This window comes from Ctenopharyngodon idella, chromosome 22, assembly GCF_019924925.1.
Source record: "Ctenopharyngodon idella isolate HZGC_01 chromosome 22, HZGC01, whole genome shotgun sequence".
Lineage (NCBI taxonomy): Eukaryota > Metazoa > Chordata > Actinopteri > Cypriniformes > Xenocyprididae > Ctenopharyngodon > Ctenopharyngodon idella.
The window spans coordinates 26,421,037-26,442,617 of record NC_067241.1 but is presented as its reverse complement, the minus strand read 5'-3'; the positions used below and the strand labels follow the sequence as shown (position 1 = coordinate 26,442,617).

At 38.6% G+C, this 21,581-nt stretch overlaps 1 protein-coding gene across 2 annotated transcripts in view; it reads left to right on the top strand.

The window, feature by feature from the left end:
• Nucleotides 1–863: 863 nt before the first annotated feature.
• Nucleotides 864–21,581, top strand: part of LOC127504619 (perlwapin-like) — a 33,239-nt gene continuing 12,521 nt past the window's right edge. Inside the window, exons 1-4 of one of the 2 annotated variants that reach the window (XM_051879442.1) lie at nucleotides 1,115–1,291; nucleotides 2,123–2,254; nucleotides 2,580–2,717; nucleotides 3,712–4,045. In XM_051879442.1, the coding sequence (XP_051735402.1) occupies nucleotides 1,195–1,291; nucleotides 2,123–2,254; nucleotides 2,580–2,717; nucleotides 3,712–3,845 (501 nt within the window). In that variant the 5' untranslated portion in view covers nucleotides 1,115–1,194 and the 3' untranslated portion in view covers nucleotides 3,846–4,045. Of the gene's footprint in view, nucleotides 1,292–2,122; nucleotides 2,255–2,579; nucleotides 2,718–3,711; nucleotides 4,046–21,581 lie in introns of those variants that run through there. The other variant, XM_051879443.1, reaches the window with a different exon arrangement.

The window sequence follows — 21,581 nt, the reverse complement described above, 5'->3', positions numbered from 1 at the left end:
ACTTTACAGCATTCCACTACTAGATGCACATTACTATGTTAATGTATAATCTGTTTTAAAGAAATGTAATTTTTAATTTTATATTTACATTGCAAATATATTATATATGCAATGTATGTTTATATTCTTCACAAAGGGCTGCTAACAAACATGACTTCATTTCAAGAATGCATATTTCTATGTACCCCATCCACTGAGCAAATGTTGAAAATATTTTTCTTTTCTTTCTTTCTTTAAAAATTCCTTGGGGGAAAACTGTCCTCTAAAACTCCATGCACAAATGAGGTGTTTCCATTTAGTTTACTTTGGGGAAAATTAGCCATTGCTAATTTTGATTAGTTTCAGATTTGGGATTGAATGTAGTACCCAAACTAGTACATTAATAATTAATTAACTAATAATTGAAATAGTTGACGTAACTGCAGTGGTTCAACCTTAATTTTATGAAGCGACAAGAATTTTTTTCTGTGCAAAAACAAAACAAAAATAACGACTTCAACAATATCTTCTGTTATTTAGGTCCAGTGCTTTCAGGTTCTACATCAGAACGCCGTTTCAGGCCCTGTCCCAAATGGCACACTTTATGCACTTTCCGTCTTGTGGACTTACAATGGCTGCCGCGTGCGCGTGTCCGTTAAGTCCATTGTAATAAAATGTTGTGAATTCTTTGGGCTTAGCTGCTGTGTTTTGGAGTGTTGTTACAGGAAGATGAAGATGAACGAAGGTCTTACGGGTGTGGAACGACATGAGGGTGATTAATGACAGCATTTTCATTTTTGGGTGAACTAACCCTTTAAGGTGCCCACATTTGTTTGTCAAAAAACTCGTGCCAAACTCGCGCCATTGGTTGAGTGCTAACTTTTCTGATTGGCTTACTGGCGCGGCCCGCGGTCAAATACTTTATCATTCTGAGAAAAATATGTTTTCCTTGGCGACTTTTTTTATTATAATATTTTGACAGACTGAAGGGTGTATCTATTTTCTTTTAAAGCGAGTTAAAGTCGAAAAAAGCACCAGCATTCGTGTTTTTAATGTTAACTGATGTTTTCATGCAGCAACACGGGTTTTTTTTTTTTTTTTTGTATACCTCGCGCAAGGACCTTGAAGCCTCACAGACTCGCTCTCCGCCCCTCCTGACTCACGAATTCAGCGCTTTTTCCAGCAGAGTTCATTGTGTGATAGCAGGTCGAGAAGATGACAGCTCGAGTGTACTGCTCGGTTAGTGCTGTGTTATTGTGTCTGTCTGGATGCTTGTGCACAACAGATGCTGCTCCAGGACGAAACTTCACAGGTGAGAAGATCCATGTTCTTTTAACTTCATTACGCAGCCCGAAGAAATGCATAAAAGTGACTTAAAAAATATGACATTTCAGCACATTACAATTTACAAACATGCAGTACAGACGTCCAGTGAAAGATGAACTTTGTACATCAGTTTAAGTAATTCATATAAAGTTATGTAAATATATAAATTGTTTACGTAAGTTAACTTTTATGTTTTATCTATTATGCTTAGTTCTTATATTCTTATATAAGGTGAATTCAGGTTGATTGGGACACTTTTTCCAAGTCATCTCAATGGCAAAAAGTGTGTATAAATATATATATATATATATATATATATATATATATATATATATATATATATATATATATCCATTGTACAAGGAAAACATATAGGTATACAGTAAAATAAGAACATTATTAATGTTTTGTATTTTTGTATTTTCCCTTCATCTATAATGCAATATAACATGGGGAGCTAATTATAACTTGATTATCATATGAGTTTAATGTAGTCCATTTACTCCAAATTTAATGTATTTCTATATTTGTTTTTAGGTTTTTGTCGTGTATTAAATGCTTAAAATTAAATAAAGGTGGTCAGAGGGTTGGTATAACAATTATTTTGACAGATACAATTGGTTACAACTCTTGTTACACACTTTATATATGAATATATAATTGACACAGTTTAGGGATAAAGTAGATTTCTAAACTAGTTTGATTTGAAGCAGATAAATATGTGAATTAGCTTGAGACACATATTGCAAAACCACTAACTTACAATGCTGAAGCAAACTATTACAATCTGGTCTCCCCTAATGATGCTCTTCTGTAGTGGCCGGTCACTGTCCGAGGAAGCTGACGGTCGTGCCTTCCAGTCGAGGATGTGCTTCTGATAGAGACTGCTCTGGAGGACACAGATGCTGTGTATTTGACTGTGGCGCTGTGTGTGTGCCACCTGCTTTCAGTGAGTTTCAATGAGTAATGGATAATAATAGTAGAGGTCTTTCAAAAGAAACTCTGAAAAAAAAAAAAACTGTAGAAAGCTTTCAATCAGAAATTGCTATTAAAGTTCACTAATAATTACAAAGAAACAGCAAGTGGCCTAACATAGAATAAAATAAGAAATTTTAAAGTAGGAAGACTGAAACAGTTTTTTTTTTCTTGTAAAACGTATTACAATAATATATACAACTTCCAAAAATCTTTAAAAAAACAAAACAAAACAAAAACATTAAAGACACATTCAGCATTCAATGATATGGCTTCTTTGTCACGTGTCTGTATAACAGCAAAGCCAGGAGTGTGTCCACGCAGAAAATCTGGAGCAGGAGTGTGTGCCGAGTACTGTGCCAATGACAGTGACTGTCCCAACAATGAGAAATGCTGCAGCAATGGATGTGGACATGAATGTACAGCTCCATATACAGGTATTATTATATTATATTATATTATATTATATTATATTATAAACACTTTACAATAAGGTTCTCTTAGGTTCCAATAGATTTGTTACAGGATTTATTAATCTTTAATTAAAATTCAGCTGTTAGTTCATGTCAAGTCAGGTCCATTAAATAATATTAAAATATACAACTTTAATATTGTATTAGTATGTGGTAAAATTAACATTATATACCATTAATAAATTCTTTAGAAGTATTTTTCATTGTCAGTTCATGTTAACTAATGTAGTTAACTAATGTTAACAAATGGATTGTAAAGTGTTACCATATATTATATTATTCTATTCTATTCATGTTTGGGTCAGCTTTCTCGTTGCCTTTTAGTTTGTCTTATTTTATTATAATAATAAGTATTATTTTATGTTATCATATTCTCTATATCAAAAGTACCTGAAATAGGCCTATAGCACTGTTTTAGGCATAGGGTGGCTTGACAAAATTAATAAAGATGATGAATAATACTTAGAATGCAATTCACTCTGTGAGTAAAACTAGCTATTCATGCCTTGAGTGTTTTATATGGAAGCTTGTTTCCGCCACTGAATTAAAAATAAAAAAAGGTAATTGTGACTTTTTATCTCACAATTTGGACTTTTTTCACACAATTGCGAGTTTACATCTCGCATCACAATTCAGCCTTTTTTTATCAGAATTGTGTGATATAAACTCGCAATTGTGTGTTATAAAGTAACTGCAATTATAGCACGCAATTGAAATAAAGTCAGTCTTTTTTTCCACAGAATTGGACTATAACTTGCAATTGTGAGAAAAAAGTCAGAATTGCTAGATGTAAACTCACAATTGTGAGGAAAAAGTCAGAATTGCGAGATAAAAAGTTGCAATTATCTTTAAAAAATTTATTCAGTGGCAGAAACAAGCTTCCATAGATTTGTGCTGTACATCTGAGACTGAATGCTGCTACATGGCCAGACTAAGCTGAATCTCTCTATCCATGCAGTGAAGCCCGGTCGTTGTGCCCTACCGAAGGGGACTCCAATGTGTGCCGAATACTGTTACCATGATGGTCAGTGCCCTGCCGAACAGAAATGCTGCCGAACCACCTGCGGTCATGCATGCAGTGAACCGTGCTGATTTAACCACCGGAACGAGTTGTGAGATTGATTTTGCATAGCAATACATAATTGAGTTATTTTACCTAAATCAATTCAGTGTGTTATTCATAGGGGATGATTTCCCTGTTTGTAATCACCAAAAAAAACCTCATAGTTTTAGTAAACCTTCTTTTAGTGTTGAGTTTTTTTGGCCACAAATAAAAAAAGAAAATTGCTTCATTGAAGAGTTGGTATTTTTGGTATGCCAGTGTTCATTTGGCTGTTCTCTTCTCATATAACAGCTCATTGGCATCAGTGCTTAGGAATGCACAAGTTCCCCTCCCCAAGACCCAAACACGTGCAAAACGTTTTGTAATGAAAGAGACCTCTGTTTCCATCCTCTCCAGGAGCTTGGCAGCAAAAGGGTCAAAATAATTGTCAGCAAATCATGACAGTGATGGAAAAGCCTTGAACTGATGTACTAAGCCACCAGAAATTGATCAATCAAAGAATGCAGATTAACGTTGTACTTTTGGCAATTTAGTCACATAAAGAGAAAAGAAGTGCAAAAATGAAAGGCATTTGTGCTGAACCGAGGTTAGTGTGCATCAGCTTCCAGGAATGTGAACAGACTTTGAATTCTGTCTGGAGGGAAACAAAGTTTACATGCTGTGTTTAAGAAAGTCAAAATTTGAGTGTTGAATACCTATCTATCTATCTATCTATCTATAGAGAGAGAGATATGTTAAGTAGCCCTGGCAACTACAAATCCCACTTGTCCAAAATCCCGTTCATAACCATATATTGAACATCAATCTCTTCTGATTGGCTGGGATTGTATCATGTTGCATGGCAGTTTCACATTCATTGTGACAAATTGCTTCTTGCTGGAAATTTGATTTGTATTGTGCCTAGTTAGGACACGGTGTAACTGACATAAAGGTAATAGGTAAGCTGATGATGGTACTACTTGGATAGTCTGATTTGATCAGTGATACTTTTAGTTTAAGAACCAGTGAGTTACTATAAATCTGTTAAACTACATTACCTGCATATGTATATTACAAACTACCATGTTATAACAGATAATAGAAGGATTTACAGTCACCCAATGCAGAGGCTCTTTCACATACAGTAATTCAAACTGAATGGCACGGTTGAGTGGGATGCCAAATAGTTTTCAAAACCCTCCAAAAAAACATTACATTCTTCCTCAAAATCCCTCGAGGCGTGAACAAAAAAATGCTGCAAACTGTTCTCAACATGTTATGGGTTTCCAGTCAGTTTATTATGTGAAAGTTAACCAGTGTTAAAGAGATGCTTCAGAATTTGAATTCAATAACACCCAGTCTGGAGGTCATTATGTGGTCTGCCCACAGGCAAATGCACAAAAAAAAAAAAAAGCCAAAACACTAAAAACAGTCCAGTCCTTCAAAACAACACATATTTGAATATCAGTGCATTACGGAAAGTAGAAAATACTTGCCACATTTTTAGACATCCATTTCCAGTAGTTGGATTGTGGTGTCTGTGTTTCTGTGACACTTGGTCACGCTCTCAAAGAGGTGATTCACAAAACAAAACAAAACAAAAAAACATAAAAGGGCGGCTAATCCATCTGTCTTGGAAGCTTATTTGTTCAACAAAAGTTCAGAACAGTCACTTGGCATTGAGTCCTTCCAGGGCTGAAAATCATCTTAAAACTCCAGCAGATGCTGTATTAAAGTCATGATTCTCTCAGCTGCCTAATATGGACATTTCAGGCGTCAGACCTGCTCTCGGCAGTTAGATCAGCAGTGGCACTCCCCATATGCGACGAACGAGGTTAGCCAAGCGTTTGGCCAGCGGTGGACTCGGTTCATCCACCTGGAACGTGTGGGTCAGCAAGTTGTAAAAGGAGCCGTAGCCCACCGCGACCACCATGCAGGTGAGACAGATGACGTTGTAGGGCATGCTGAAGTCAGGTGTGGGTAGATTTACCAGCAGGGGTTCTGTGTACACTTGCACAAAGTAGCTCGACTCTTCTTTGACTGGGATACTGGAAGTCAGAGGTGAAAAAGTTATAAAGAACCAAAACACCAAGGCCAGTTTATACTTACAAACTGCTAAACAATGGTTGGTCTTGTGTGAAGTTGGTGTTCATTGCAACCATGCTTGGCACAAGGGCTCTGACCACAGAGGATCTGCAGTAACATATTTATGGCACATCAGTCAGATATAGGGAGTGGCACACAGGATGTGTAACATTCGTACAACAAAAATGACATTTTATGATTTATATTTAGTCAAGAATTACAAAAGAACCTGGATCTTTCAAAATACTTGAGAAGCAAGAGTCTCTAAACTATATAAACTAAAACTATATTCTCTATGCTCCTAGGCATAAACCAGACTTTCTGTCCGTTTTTGTTTTTTTTTTTTTTTTTTTTAACATATATATATATATATATATACAGTTGCGATCAAAATCATCCATACCCTTGGTAAATATGATTAAATAAGGGTGTGAAAATATCAATTTGATCTTTCATTCAAAATTTAAAAAGAAAATCTAACCTTTAATTGAAGTATGGTATAATAATATTATTAAATAAATATTTTTCTCTAATACACAATGGCCACAATTGTTGGTACTCCTAGAAATTGTAATGAGTAAAATATCTCTGAAGTATATTCCCATTCATTTTTTACATTTTTAGCACACCAGGGTGACTAGGAGCATGAAATTGTCCAGCCATGACTTCCTGTTCCACATGAGTATACAGTAAATATGAGGAAAACACAAAGGCCAAATTCTCTTAATCATTCATCACAATCAGTAAAACCAAAGAATATAGCTCTGATGTGCAGCAAAAGATTGTATAGCTTCACAAAATAGAAAGTGTCTGTAAGAAAATATTAAAGTATTGAAAATTCCTATTTCCACCATCAGGGCAATAATTAAGAAGTTCCAATCAACGAAAATGTTACAAATCTGCCTGGAAGAGGATGTGTGACCAAAGACTCTCCAAGGATCACAGCTGGAGAATTGCAGAGATTAGTTGAGTCTCTGGGTCAGAAAGCCTAAAAAAAAAAAAAAAAAAAAAAACTGCCCCACATCACCACATGTTGTTTGGGAGGGTTTAAAGAAAAAACAAAATCAAGAAAAGAAAATACTCTCATCCAAAAAACAAACTCCAGCATATCCATTTGAAAGACATTACTGGAACTTCAAACAGGACTGGGTTTTATGGTCAGTTGGAATTAAAAAATGAGCTTTTTAGCAGGAAAAACTCTAGCAAATACAACAGATAAAAAAATCAAAACCTGACTGTACCTGTTAGAAGTCTTATAATGGGCCTTGGTTGGATCTTACAACAAGACAATGATCCAACATAAAAATCAAAATCAAAAGAAAATTGAGTCACTGAACATAAAATTAATCTTCTGCCATGACCGTCCCAGTCCCCTGACCTGAACACTATAGAAAATGAGTGGCATGAACTGAAGACCGAAGAGGAGCACCAACATGGAGCTGGGAATCTGAAGGATCTGGAGAGATTTTGTATGGAGGAATGATCTCTGATGTCTTGTCAGGTATTCTCCAAACTCATCAGGAATTATAGGTGAAGACTCTTGGCAAAATGAGGTTACAAAAAGTATTGAATAAAAGGGTATGATTAATTGTGGCCAATGTGTATTAGAGAAAAACATTTATTTCATTCATTCAGTACCCCCCTCTGCACGGGTGGATCCTGAAGACTGCACAGGATGATGTTGGGGACAGCCTCGACCTCTGGGAGCTGGACGGTTTGGATGATTGGTGTGGAAGTCCGTCAGTAAGGATGGGTCTAGGATATCATCACGGCTCACCGACAATCTTTCCTCGGGCCATATCCTTCCCATTCCACCAGGTACTCGAGAAGGCTGCCCCATCGTGACAAGATGTTGTCCTCCTCAATGATCTCAGGTGGAGGCAGAGGTATGTCATCTACACAGTCTTTCGACAGAGCAAATGAAGACGGATGTCCCTGGTTGACAGCCAGACCTTTTGTCCCGGATGGTAAGTGACTCATTCAGATTCCCAGCTCCATGTTGGTGCTTCACTTGGTCTTCAGTTCACCCCACTCATTTTCCATAGTGTTCAGGTCAGGGTACTGGGACGACCATGGCAGAAGCTTCATTTTATGCTCAGTGACCAACTTTTGTTTTGATTCTGACATACCAGATCTTCGTGGTCCTCACGGTCTGCAGTGTCTAATGCTGTGGGTAACATTTTTAAAGGGTATTAGCTTGCAGGCTTTAGAGAATCTGTCGACGACTACCAGGATGCAGGTGTAGGATTCTGATGGATGAAGATCAGTGGTGAAGTCAATACCAATATGGGACCATGGATGGTTGGGAATGGGTAGTGGAACCAGTTTGCCAGCAGGAAGATGACAAGGAGTTTGTGAGATGGCACAGACTGAACAGGCTTTGACGGGAGACATCCTGGATCATTTCATGCCACTTGTATTTGTTTTGGAGAAACGAGAGGGTTCGCTGGCTGCCTGGGTGTCTAGAGCCCAAAGATGTATGAACTGAGAGACAGGCGCAGGGCAGATGGTACGTAAGCCCGTCCCTCAGGACCTCCCGCGGAGCAGGTTCAGAGCATGTGGCATCGACAATCTAGTCGTCCAGAGACCATTGGATGGGACTCATGACGATGGCTGGAGGGAGGATTGGTTCTGGTGCAGATAGATCTTGTTCGGGGTGATACAGGCATGAGAGGGCATCAGCATGTAGATTCTTATCCCCAGGGCGGTAAGTGATGATGAAACTGAATCACGTGAAGAACAATGCCCAAAGTGCTTGTCGAGGATTCAACCTTTTGGCATCACAGTGATATTCGAGGTTGCAATGATCAGTGATTACCTCGAACTGATGCTTCGCTCCCTCCAGCCAGTGCCTCCACTCTTCCAGCCAGTGTCTCCACTCTTCCACTCTTCTTGATTGCTAACAGTTCACGGTTTCTGATGCCGTAATTCCCGCTCCGCCAGGGACAGTTTCTTGGAGAAGAAGGCACATTGATGGAGGACTGATGGATCACCCTGTCGCTGGGATAGCACGGCTCCAACCCCGGTCGTAGAGGCGTCTACTTCCACGATGAAGGGTAGTTCTGGATTAGGATAGACCAGGGTTGGAGCAGAACAGAAGGCTTCTTTGAGTTGTTGGAAGGCTTTTGTGGCAAGAGAATTCCAGGACAGAGACTTGTTTTCAGAAGAGAGGTGAGTGATGAAGTGATGGAACTGTAGTTTGGGATGAACCGACAATAAAAGTTGGCAAAACCCAGGAAACGTTGCAGATCTTTGATTGTGGTGGGTTGTGGCCAACTGCGGATGGCATCCACTTTCCTCTGGTCCATTTGCATGCCATTCTTGGTGATGATGTATCCGAGGAAGAGGATGGTGTCGCGGTGGAACTCACAGTTTTCCAGCTTGAGATAGAGGTGGTATTCTCTCAGTTTCTGGTGGACCTGCATCATGTGGTGGCAATGTTCGGCCAGGTTCCAGAAGTAGATGAGAATGTCGACCATGTAGATGATGACAAAGAGATGGAGAAACTCCCGGAACACCTCATTCATGAAGGCTTGGAATACGGAGGCTGAGTTGGACAAGCCATAAAGCATAATGAGGTATTCGTACTGTCCTGCAGGTGTTATGAAGGCAGTTTTCCACTCATCACCCTCACGTATCGAACGAGAATGTAGGCACTACGCAGGTGAAAATTGGCATAAAGGGGAGATCTGGAATAAGCATTTTCTTGCATTTATTTAAAATATCTGTAAATGATAGCATATTTTCAATTCAAAATGGTGAGATTTAATAAAAAACAAATTTAGTAGTTGCATCATTGGATATGACTGTCTGTCATTTAACATTAGATATAGATATGATATATCTAAATGTCTGTGAAAGATGAAAATTGCATTATAAAGTGGAGACTTGGAGTAAGCTTTTTGTTATTTAAAATATCTATATCTACAACAAAAAGTGTGTGTGTGTGTGTGTGTGTGTGTGTGTGCGCGTGCGTGTGTGTGCGTGTGAGAGTGTGTGTGTGTGTGTGTGTATAATCATGCTTAATGGTTAAATGTGCCTTGCTTTAGCGGACATTTCTGGTGGAAAATATAAAATTACCAGTAGATGGCAGCAGAGGTATTATTGTCCACTTATTGGCTCAATATACTCCTATAGTTCTTTTCCTTTTGGATTCTTATTTCACACTTTTCTGTCAAAGTTTACCAGTTCATTTGTACTGAGTACACCCATTTTGTTGTGACACCCAGAATATTTATTTGCAGCCATCATGAACTTCACAGAGATGTAATACAGTTGTGTTTGTATTATTCTTTAGGAGACTTGAATCAACCGTCCTTTATTTCAGCACCACTAGTGTAACCCCTCACCCAGGTCCTACTCGCCCCGCTCTGCGTGGGCCTCGAACCTGGGTCTCCGGCTTGGGAGTCGGACGCTCTAACGAGGAGGCTAAAGGCTGCAACCTCCAGCGTCAGTCGCTAGAGCATCTCTTGAGATCAGAGGAGTGAGGTTTACTCGCACAGCGACTACTAGCTGGCCTCCGTTACACTCACCCCCCTAAACCTCACTCCCATCCGGGTCACAGCACCAATGTAACCCCTCTACCCAGGTCCTACTCGCCCCCCGCTCTGCGCGGGCGTCGGACGCTCTAACGAGGAGGTTAAAGGCTCCAACCTCTAGTGTCAGTTGCTAGAGCATCTCTTGAGATCAGAGGAGTGAGGTTTACTCGCACAGCAACTACTAGCTGGCCTCCGTTACACTAGAACACATTATTTCGAATAGACATGGGAAAGTATTAAGCGAGGCTGTTGACTCTGAACTGTGTTGTTTACATTCAGCTGCCTTGGACTGATTTGCTTTTTCAGTAAAGAATATAGTATAAATTCTTCTGTTAAAGGGAATTTCAACCTTTTGGCGTAAATTATTAATGAAATTGTCAGATACTACAAAAGCCTTCAAATAGTAATGTTGTGTCTTTATGATGCTGTAAAGTACAGTTTTAAATGTATGTTTTGTTACTGAGCTCAGAGTGGTTTTAAAAAACTCTTGCACAAATGTCAATCTGTTCATTTCAGCAGTGCAAAATAACACTACACATTTTTTTAACACAGCTTTTTAACTCAAATTATGCCTTTATATGTCATAGAGAGCCTTTTTTTTTATAATAATAATCCAAGAGTGTATCTGGTACTCAAAAAGCTTTGGGTGCTCCAAAAAGGGGAACAAAATGCGAACAATTGTAGGTGGATCCTATCGCACAGAAGAGATAAAATTTTCACAACCAGGAACTCACAAAGATTTGTGTCTTTTAAAAAGCCTTTATTTGCAGGGCAGGGCTACATATTAACACCAACCGATACGTGATACACATTGGTGTTTTGTAATATGTAGCCCTGCCCTGGAATTATAGGCTTTTTAAAAGATAAAAATCTTTTTGAGTTCCTGGATGTGGAATTTTATCTCTTCTATATGACAGGATCCACCTACAATTTTGAAAATATTTAGAAAACAATATTCAATACTACATAGTTATTAATTTCAGAAATTAAAGTTTTAATGTCTGAGCCCAATATTTTTTTGTAAAATCTTGCAGATTGTTTTACAGATTGTTGTCCAAATTCGGATACTTTTTTCAAACTGGTTAAACAGATTACTCTTTTCCCCTCTGTATTTCTGTAACACATAGTTGCAAACAAGGACTGGATCTATATGCAGCAGTAACAGTTATTTAATAAACAGAATTCTGGAATAACAGGCAACTGAACAGGACAACACTCAGGTCACAAGCTAACAAGACTAACGAGGTAATTGAAGAACAACAGGTGAAAATACAACAATCAAACACAATGGAAAACTGGGTCAAATTAACTGGAACACATGCAGGCAAACATGATCAGAAACCAATGAAAACTAATTACAAGACTCAAACAAGACAACTGAACATGAACACAATGAAAACTAAACTATAAACATAAAACAGAACCTACTAAATTTGAATTTGAATAAATTTATTTATATATTTATTGTTGTTGGGTACACTTGAATCATTAACGCAATATACTCTGCAAAACTTGAGATTTCCAAGTTTTCTCAAATTTGCATTTTGGCTAAAAGGCCTTTACAATAAATAAATGCTTGCTGGTTTTTATTCAAATTGTGTATTTCAGATTGTTTTATGCACTGGAATTGTTCAAGGAAACATCAATAATCTTTTTACATAGCTCTCAGATGTATTACATTTGTACAGCACTTTAGTAATGGAAAAGTATTATTTGTGTCTCTTTTCAAGTTCCTCAATAGAGGGTTCTTCAGAATAAAAGGGGTCTTCGATGTGATTTTCTTTTAAAGCACTACACAGCATTGACAACAAATACCTACAGCTCATTTTTATACACCTGCCATCTAGTGGTCATATAAAACTTTACAGCATTCCACTAGATGCACATTACTCTGTTAAAGGTGGACTCAGTATTATTTCAAATACACTGTTTGGAAGTTAGTCAGGCCGATACCAACAACAAACATGTAACCAATCAGCATTAGGGGGTGTATGACGGTCAAGGAGAGAGAACGAGCAAGAGGGATATTTGAAAATAAGGGAAAAAAAAAAAAAAAAACTGCAGAACGAGAGATGGGACACAATACAAAACAGCTCAAAAGAATATCACTGCAGTGAAGGTTTATGACTGGGCAAGTGCTTTAGGACCCGCATTTATATTAGAAAAGCTTTCCAGCTCTGGAGAGAGCTAAGTGGGAAGGCCTGAATACAGATGCAGAGGCTGCTTTCATTCCTTATCATGTAAGTAACACTGGGTTTTGATTGTCTGGAGCTGCTGTTCTCTCGGCGATTAACAACAAACTCTTGTTTGTATTTACCCTTTTGTACTGTACGTTCATTTTTTGTGCTTCCTTGCGCTTTATTTTTCGTGAAGTATTTTGTTGCGCGTCAGCTGTGTCGCATTGCATGTGTAACAGTGGCCAGATAGTGAGAGTTTAACTAGTTAAACTACTACACACTGAGAATGAGGTGTTTAGTGTCATTGGTAGTGCATTCGCCTTGCATGCCAGCAGTGATTGGGCTGGGGTTCAAGACCGACTTCGAGCAGGGTGGTTAATATTGGAGTGTGAGTTTTGGAGGCAGAGCAATGAAGAGAGGGGTGGGTTTGTTTGGTTTGCTTTCAAATATCAACAGTGTTCAACAACTAATTTGAAAAATCGCATACAGCACCTTTAATGTATAGAGTGTACTTTATATTCTTTACAAAGGGTTCGATTGAAATCAGACGGTGCTGCTAACAAGCATGACTGCTGCCAAATATTTCTGTGTATCCACGGAGTTCAAATAGTGAAATTTCTTAAAAAGTTGAGTAGCTACTTTCCACACACTCTTTCAGTGGTATAACGCTCCGGTTACTAACATAACCAATTGATTCCCTGAGATAACGGGGACAAGCATTGCATCAGTGTTTTCTTATGGAAAAAATGCATGTCCGGATCGTTCTACTGTGTAGTGCATTAAGTAAAAGATGTTTATTGAAGCATGCATTTAAGTGAGCACATTGGGACAGACCCTTGCACAGTGTTGGCCAGGGGACTGGATTATGTGAGTGGGTCTGAAATATATCTCTTTTTAAAAGATAGCCCCTGTCAGTGGTCTTTTACAAGAATACTTGGACGGTGACTGTATGTCCTCCCTGTTTTAAGCATACTGCTATAATGGCGTGATGCCTTCATATTTATAGTCGTCAGGCAGAAATATTCTGTCAATGAGAATTTCGAGTCGCACAAAAAGGCTGATCACCTCTCGCCCTTCTACATGATCATCTTGTGCTGGGCACTCTGGTCAGTTCTGTCCACGGACATGTATTGTCCGTGCGAGAATCAAGCTAACTGAATCCATGTTCAGCATTTGTCTTAAGCTGTTGCAGCCACCGAGTTGGCAATGTTCGACTAAGTCGTGTAAATGACTGAATGGCCAATTAGCACTAGTCCTACTGCTTCATCTGCATGGTGTAAACCACTCTTGTATTATGGTCATGACAGCACCAGCATCGCTGTTGCAGCGGACATCAGTACTAGGTGTTGGCACGACTGTATTTATTCAACGCATGCATTATTTGGTCACCAGCACACTGTGACGGTGCGGTGCTCAGCCTCACACTGTGGATGTCTCATTTCCCGGGATGAACATTGCTAGACGATAGTGCCGTCACCTATCCATGTGCCTGGGGTGCTGAATGACTGCTGTTAATGCATTCTGGAGATAAGCACCGACATAATTTCTGGCAGTGAGTGTATGGTTAATCCAGGATGCAGGCGAGACTGCTGTCCTTTACTCTGCAATGTGTTTGCAGTAGCCCATGCTTGTGCAACTTGCTCTTATAGCCTCTATACCGCTGAGCTTACGAGGTCTCCATTGCAGTTCTTTTGGCTGAGGTCAACAGCTTGGCTTGCAGCCAATCTAGACCTTCGCTGTCAACACGGTATGATTTTATAGATCAGCATAGTGCCACCTTTCGGTGACGCAGTGTCGAGAGACCGACTTGAAAGGGAATGTCTGTGGGATTGAATTGGATATAACTCAAAAGAGACGCTGCCATGTTACTTAGCTCAGAGTCTTTGTCGGCTGCACTCTGCTTCAGTCCAAAGATTCTGAGGCAATGGAATTCAGCGGCGCCCTCTATTACGTGTGCTTTAACGCCATTGGTAGGTGAATTCTCGCCCGCGAGTTTTCATAAGGCTTGACGCCCAATCCCAATTTTATTTTATACCCCTTCGCCCTTGCCCCTTGAAACAGAGTGGCAAGGTGTGGGGGTGAAAATATTCCCCTAAGAAATGGGACACCACTACTAGCCTACACCATTACACACGTCATCATACCTAGTATGTTTTATTAGTGTCCTGTAACATTTAACCAGTATGAACAGCAATGAAGTGCGCATATCAACAGAAATCAGGCGTGAGCACGTTTAACAGATTACTCACTGTTTTGTGCTGTATTTTGGACTTCAGAAAACGGCACTCGGTTTCAGTTCGAAAACGTATGAACCTTTGAGTTTCCCAAGACGATACAGAATGATACAGAATGTACAAGACTTTTCCATCAGGCCAAGCTGTTTGTTTAACCGTTCCATTTTGTGCCGAGCCGGCCGGTATGGATATGGTTTTGTTTTCTACTGTGGTGCTGCGATAACGAAGCTCTTTGCAATGTAATACAAACGACTCAGTTGACTGAGTTACACTCAGTGTAAATAGCGACTGTGCTATGAAGGATGACCAGATATTTCTTTTAACTGTATTATTCATTTGTGTTCACATCATTCAAATAGCGCGTTTAGCAAGCTATGGGGAAACTGGCAGCCAGGTAGCACACAAGTGATTGATCCTGAGTGGAAATATCACTACCATGATCACTACATGCATTCTAGCAGCACGGTAGTCTGTGTATGCAGGGAAATTTGTCATACCCTTTTGTTCGAAGTGTGGTCCCGAAAAATCTTTGTTTGAAGGGCTATCTGGGCCTTCCCCTTACCCCTACCACTCCAGCCAAAAGAGAATCGAGACACCGCTACCCATTTATGTGAACACGCCAAACGAAGGGGTAGGGGAAAGGGAAGGAGTAAGGGATAGAAATGGGATTGGGCCTAAGTAGATTCAAGGAAGGAGCGCCACCTGTCGGTGATGCAGTGTCTCGTTCCCTCCTCTCAGGGAACTGAGGTTACGTTAGGTAACCAAAGATGTTTTTTAGTAGTGTTTGAAAATGATTTTGCCTTAATTTACTTATTCTACTCACTAAAGTGATATGATAAGCCAAAAAAAAAAATTGAAAATTGAAAATGTGAATTTTTATTTTTATTCACAGCTCCCACAAAATCATAAATGGCTCTGGTCAAAAAAACAAAACAACAACAACAACAAATGGATATGTTTCCATTCAGTTTTTGGGGGGGGGGGGAACGTTAGACTTTGCGTTAGAGATTACTTTCAGATTTGGGAGCCAAACTTGAGGTCAGTCCACACTCTGTCATAAAAGACTTTAAAATATGTTCGGTCAGTGGGATTGAATTGGATATAATCTAAATCAAACTATTATGTGTCAGAATATAAACACTGAACACGGATATGAAGATCCAGAAATACTTTATTTGGAAAACACAGGGCAGAGGCAGGTAAGCAATGCAGCAATGAGAGAGCGCTGGGAATAGCGGGCAGATGAAATAACAGTCTCGTACTCTTAAAGAAGCTGCTTGAGATCGGAGATGCGCACACCTCAGCCGTGAGGAAGAAGGTAAATAACCAGAAGACTTCTCCTGTAGCAAACATGGAGAAATTGGAAGATAATTTGGGAAACCGCAGAGAACAGGTAAGTGAGTCTTTCCTCGTTCAAGGCCAGACGTTTAACTGAGGCTGAGGTGTGCATATTTATAGTGTGCTAATGATGGGGTTATTGATAACAGGTGCTGGTGATCAGTAGACTGGTGACAATGATCTCTGTGTGGTGGAAGTGAGAGAGCCTAGTTGATCTGTGACATTATGTGGCTAAAAGTATTTTACTCCATTGAGGCCATTCAAAAGTAGCTGTGTATTGTGAAAAAAGAAGAAAAAAAAAACCCTTTTGCAAGCAACCTATAGAGCTCTCTGCATGTATTACACAGACCGCCTCTGTTCAAGGTGCCCATGTGTTTTATTGTTCGTCAAAAACAGATCATCCCTCTTCAAATTCATGCCATTGGTTGAGTGCCAACTTCAAGTTTTCTTGAACTTGTTCAGCAAATACTTTCTTGTTCTGAGAAAAGTATCATTTTCCAGCAGAGTACATTGTGTGAACACAGGACGAGAGGGATGACAGCTCGAGTGTACTGCTCGGTGAGTGCTGTTTTATTGTGTCTGTCTGGATGCTTGAGCACAACAGACGCTGCTCCAGGACAAAACTTCACAGGTGAGAAGATCCATGTTCTTTTAACTTCATTACGCAGCCTGAAGAAATGCATAAACTTGACAAGTGCCTTACGAAATATGACTTCTCAGCACATTACTATTTAACAAACATGCAATACAGATGTCCAGTGAAAGATGAACTTCAAACATCAGTTGAAATAATTCATATAAAGTTATATAGATTTATATAACTTGTCTTATACAGTAGGTAAGTTAACTTAAATCTATTATTTTTTTGTATACTTTTTCCGTTGTACAAGGATAACACATAGCTATAGACATTATTTCTTACAGTAAAACAAAAACATTAATATTAATATGATTACAAAATTGTTACCAGATATGTGTTTTCCCATTTTAACAACAACTGTTATACAATCTTATAACTTGTTCAGTAAAAGTTTGATCTTATGGGTTTAATGTATTCAGTTCATTTTCTCCAAATTTAATGTATTTCTATATTTGTTTTTAGGTTTTTGTTGTTGTGGATTAAAAATGATTACAATGAAATAATGGTGGTCAGGGGGGGTTGGCATAATTATTTTGACAGGTACAATTGGTTACAACTCTTGTTACACATTAATTAACAGTTTAGGGATAAAGTAGATTTCTAAACTACTTTGATTTGAAGCAGATAAATATGTGAATAAGCTTGAGACACATATTGCAATACCACTGACTTACAGTTGCTGAAACAAACTATTACAACATGGTCTCCCCTAATGATGCTCTTATGGTCGGTCGCTGTCCGACGAGGCTAATGGTCATACCCCGTCGAAGATGTGTTTCCAATAGAGGCTGCCCTAGAGGACACAGATGCTGTCGATTTTATTGTGGGGCTGTGTGTGTTCCATCTGTTTTCAGTGAGTTTCAATTAATAATGAATAATAATAATACTAGAAGCTTTTCAAAAGGATCTCTGAAAAAAATGGTGAAGAAACAGTTTTAGTTCAGAAATTGCTAATAAAGCTCATAATTAATTACAAAGAAACAGCAAGTAACACTTTGAATAAAACAAGAATTTTAAAGTAGAAAGACTGAAATAGTTGAAAAAGTTTTCTTGTAAAACGTATTCCAATAATACAGTATATACAACTTCCAAAAATCTTTTTTTACAGTGAAAAGGACATTCAGCATTCAGTGATATGGCTTCTCTGTCATGTGTCTGTATAACAGCAAAGCCAGGAGTGTGTCCACGCAGAAATTATGCAGCAGAAATGTGTGCCGTGATACGTTTCAGGCCATGTGTCAATGACAGTGACTGTCCCAACAATGAGAAATGTTGCTACAATGGTTGTGGGCAAGGATGCATGGCTCCAGTTAAAGGTATTATATTATATTATATTATATTATATTATATTATATTATATTATATTATATTATATTATATTATATTATATTTTTTTCAATGAAAAGCATGGCTGAAGTAGTTCTAGGCAGGTCTTGACCACATTACGTACATATCCATTTCACTTCGCCAAATGATTTCAGTTATTTCAAAGGTCCTTACAGTCTACAACAGCAAAAGAACCCACAATGACACTGACCAAGCAAAAAAAAACTATATATATATATATATATATATATAGTAAACAATAGAACATCAAATTATTTCCATGTTTTTATGGAAATAATACGCAGAATAATTGACTCTGTTTTGTTTATTAGAAAATAATGCACACTCCAGTGTTCGCATCGTGACCACATTACCACCTCGGGTGTGTATTATTTTCTAATAATTCAATGGCCTGTCATCAATTATTCCTTACTTAATAAATACTTTATAAGTATTTTTTCATTGTCAGTTCATGTTAACTAATGTAGCAAACTAATGTTAACAACTGGATTATAAAGTGTTACCATATATTATATTATATTATATTATATTGTATATTATTATTTTATATTATATATTATATTATTATATTAGTATTTTATAATACTACTAATAATAAGTATTATTTTATGTTATATTCTCTATTTCAAAAGTATGTATTTGACCTGAAGACCAAAAGAAGCATGGTTTATATGACCTACTGAAGGGGCCATGTGCTAAAAACTTTTTCCATGATTTTCAGTGCCCTGCCAGACAGAAATGTTTCCCAACCCCATACAGTCACGCATGCAGTAAATTGCTAGTGCTGATTTAACCACCGGACAGAGTTTTTGCATAATACATAGGCCTACTTGACTTATTTTACTTTAATCAATTCAGTGCTTTGTTTCTTTTTCTTGCAGGCTTAACATGCTTTTGAGAACAAAATGTACCAACACTTTAGCCAAAATTAGAATAACAGAAGCATATGGACATGGCTGGTTGGTTGGCTAACTAAATATAATAACCCCATGACCTGAGTAACAAGCTGAACTAATCAAAAAACAAATTTGCATTACAAGTAACAGGGGTGGGGGTGTTGTTGCTGAATTGCACATGTGTAGAACCAATCATATTAGAGAAAAATTATGTAATGATGAATCATGTTACCTTTGCCATGTACCTATCCTATATAAACTGTTGTATTCTTTGTGCTGGTGGGATTCTCTGTGATCCTCCCTGCTGTGATTAAAGCATATTCAAAGGCATTGTTTGGAGTTTGTCTGATTGCTGCTCTAGACACTAGAGATCTTCTATTCTCAAGTGATAGTGCTTAGTGGAGCACTGGAGGTCTTATTTTCATTCCCAAGTGATGCAATACATACAGAAATTCCTGATCAATTTTGTTGATGTTGAGTAGCCCTGGCAACTACAAATCCCACTTGTCCAAAATCCCATTCATAACCATACATTGAACATTAATATCTTCTGATTGGCTGGGATTGTATCATGTTGCACAGCAGTTTCACATTGTGGACGACAAGTTGCTTCTCACTGGAGATTTGTTTTGTATTGTGCCTAGTTAGGACAGAGTTTAACTGATATACTTGCGTCTGCAGTGTCGGGCAAAAATAGGTAAGCTGATGATAGTACTTCTTGGATAGTCTGATTTGATCAGTGGTACTTTAAGTTTAAGAACCAGTGAGTTACTACAAATCTGTTCAACTAAATCACCCGTAAAATGTATATTACAAACTACCATGTCATATAACAGATAATAGAAGGATTCACAGTCATCCAAGGCGGAGGCTCTTTCACATACAGTAATTCAAACTGAATGGCACGGTTGAGTGGGATAAAAAAAAAAAAAAAAAAAACATTACATTCTTCCTCAGAATCTCTTGAGGCATGAAAAAAAAAAGAAGCTGCAAACCATTCTTAGCACATTATGCGTTTCCAGTCAGCTTATTATGGGAAAGTTAACCAGTGTTAAAGAGCTGCTTCAGAGATCAAATTCAATAACACCCATTTTGGAGTTCATTATGTGGTCAGTCTACAGGAAAATGCAGGAAAATAAAGGCAAAACTTTAAAAACAGTCCAGTCCTTTAAAACAACGCATATCTGAATATCAATGCATTACAGAAAGTAGAAAATACTTGTAACATTCTTAGACATCCATTTTCAGTAGTTAGATTGTAGTGTCTGTGAAAACAACACTGCAAAAATGTCTTTGCTTATGTGTTGAGTCACAAAAAACAAAACAAAAAAGTAGCTAATCTTTGGTTGTGATTCAAAACAAAAACATAAAACGGTTGCTAATCTTTGCTTATGTGACTCAAAAAAAAAAAAAAAAAAAAAACATGGTTAATCTTTGCTTATGTGACAAAAAAAAAACATAAAAGGGTGGCTATTCTTTGCTTTTGTTACTCACAAAACAATACAAAAACAAAAACTAGCTAATCTTTGCTTGTGACATAAAAAGGGGGCTAATCAATCTGTCTTGGAAGCTCATTTTGTTCAACCTAAGTGCAGAACAGTCACTCGGCGTTGAGTCCTTCCAAGGCTGAAAAGCATCTTTAAACTCCAGCAGATGCTGTTTCTCTTTCCCCTCTCATTACTGCCACTTAGTCTCAGCTGTTCGCTATAGCAATCAGCGCTCACGCTGATTATCTCCACACCTTTTCTTGCTTTACTCTGATTCTCTCTGCTACTGATTCTCTCTCTACTACTCCACTATTCTCTCAGCTCCTTGTCAGATTATTCTCGATTATCTAGCGTCTTACCCTGTTCTGTTCTATGTATGCCTATAAGTGCTGTTAAGTCAAGTCATATTTGTTAATCGTAGTCTTAGTCCTAGTCCTGCTTGTTCTGTCTAGTCGTGCACATCCTACCTGTTCTCTGCCCAGTCATCCTGCTGTCTGAGGTCACTTTATCATCTGCTGTCGGCGGTGCTGTGTCTGCTGGCAGGGGACTGCGCTACATTCTCGTTGCGTGCCCGCTACTAAGCCTGTGACCTGCTACTTCATTCTTCACCTGTCTACGTTTCAAGCCTTTAAGTTATCTCCAGTTCTGCATCCACCTAGAGGGCCGGTGCACGGCAGACTGTCTTTGTTCAATAAACTGTTTCAGCACCTGCCTTTGCTTTTGGGTCCTCTGTTTCTCCTGACAGAATAATCTGGCCACCATGGACCCAGCGAAAGAGGCACCCATTCGAGCTGCAGTGAGCCATGCTGGACAGACACGAAGAGGAGCTGTCTGCTGCCATGCACGCTGTGGAGAACCTTGCTGCCAAGGTCACGGATTTGAACAGCCGCTTCCATTACCTTCATCGTGACCAGCCGAGCCCACCGGTTTCTTGCAATTCTGTCGAACCCAGAATCAACAACCCACCTTGTTATTCAGTTGAGCCCACTGAGTGCAGAGCATTTTTGACCCAGTGCGAGGTTGTGTGCCTACCACTTACGTGGA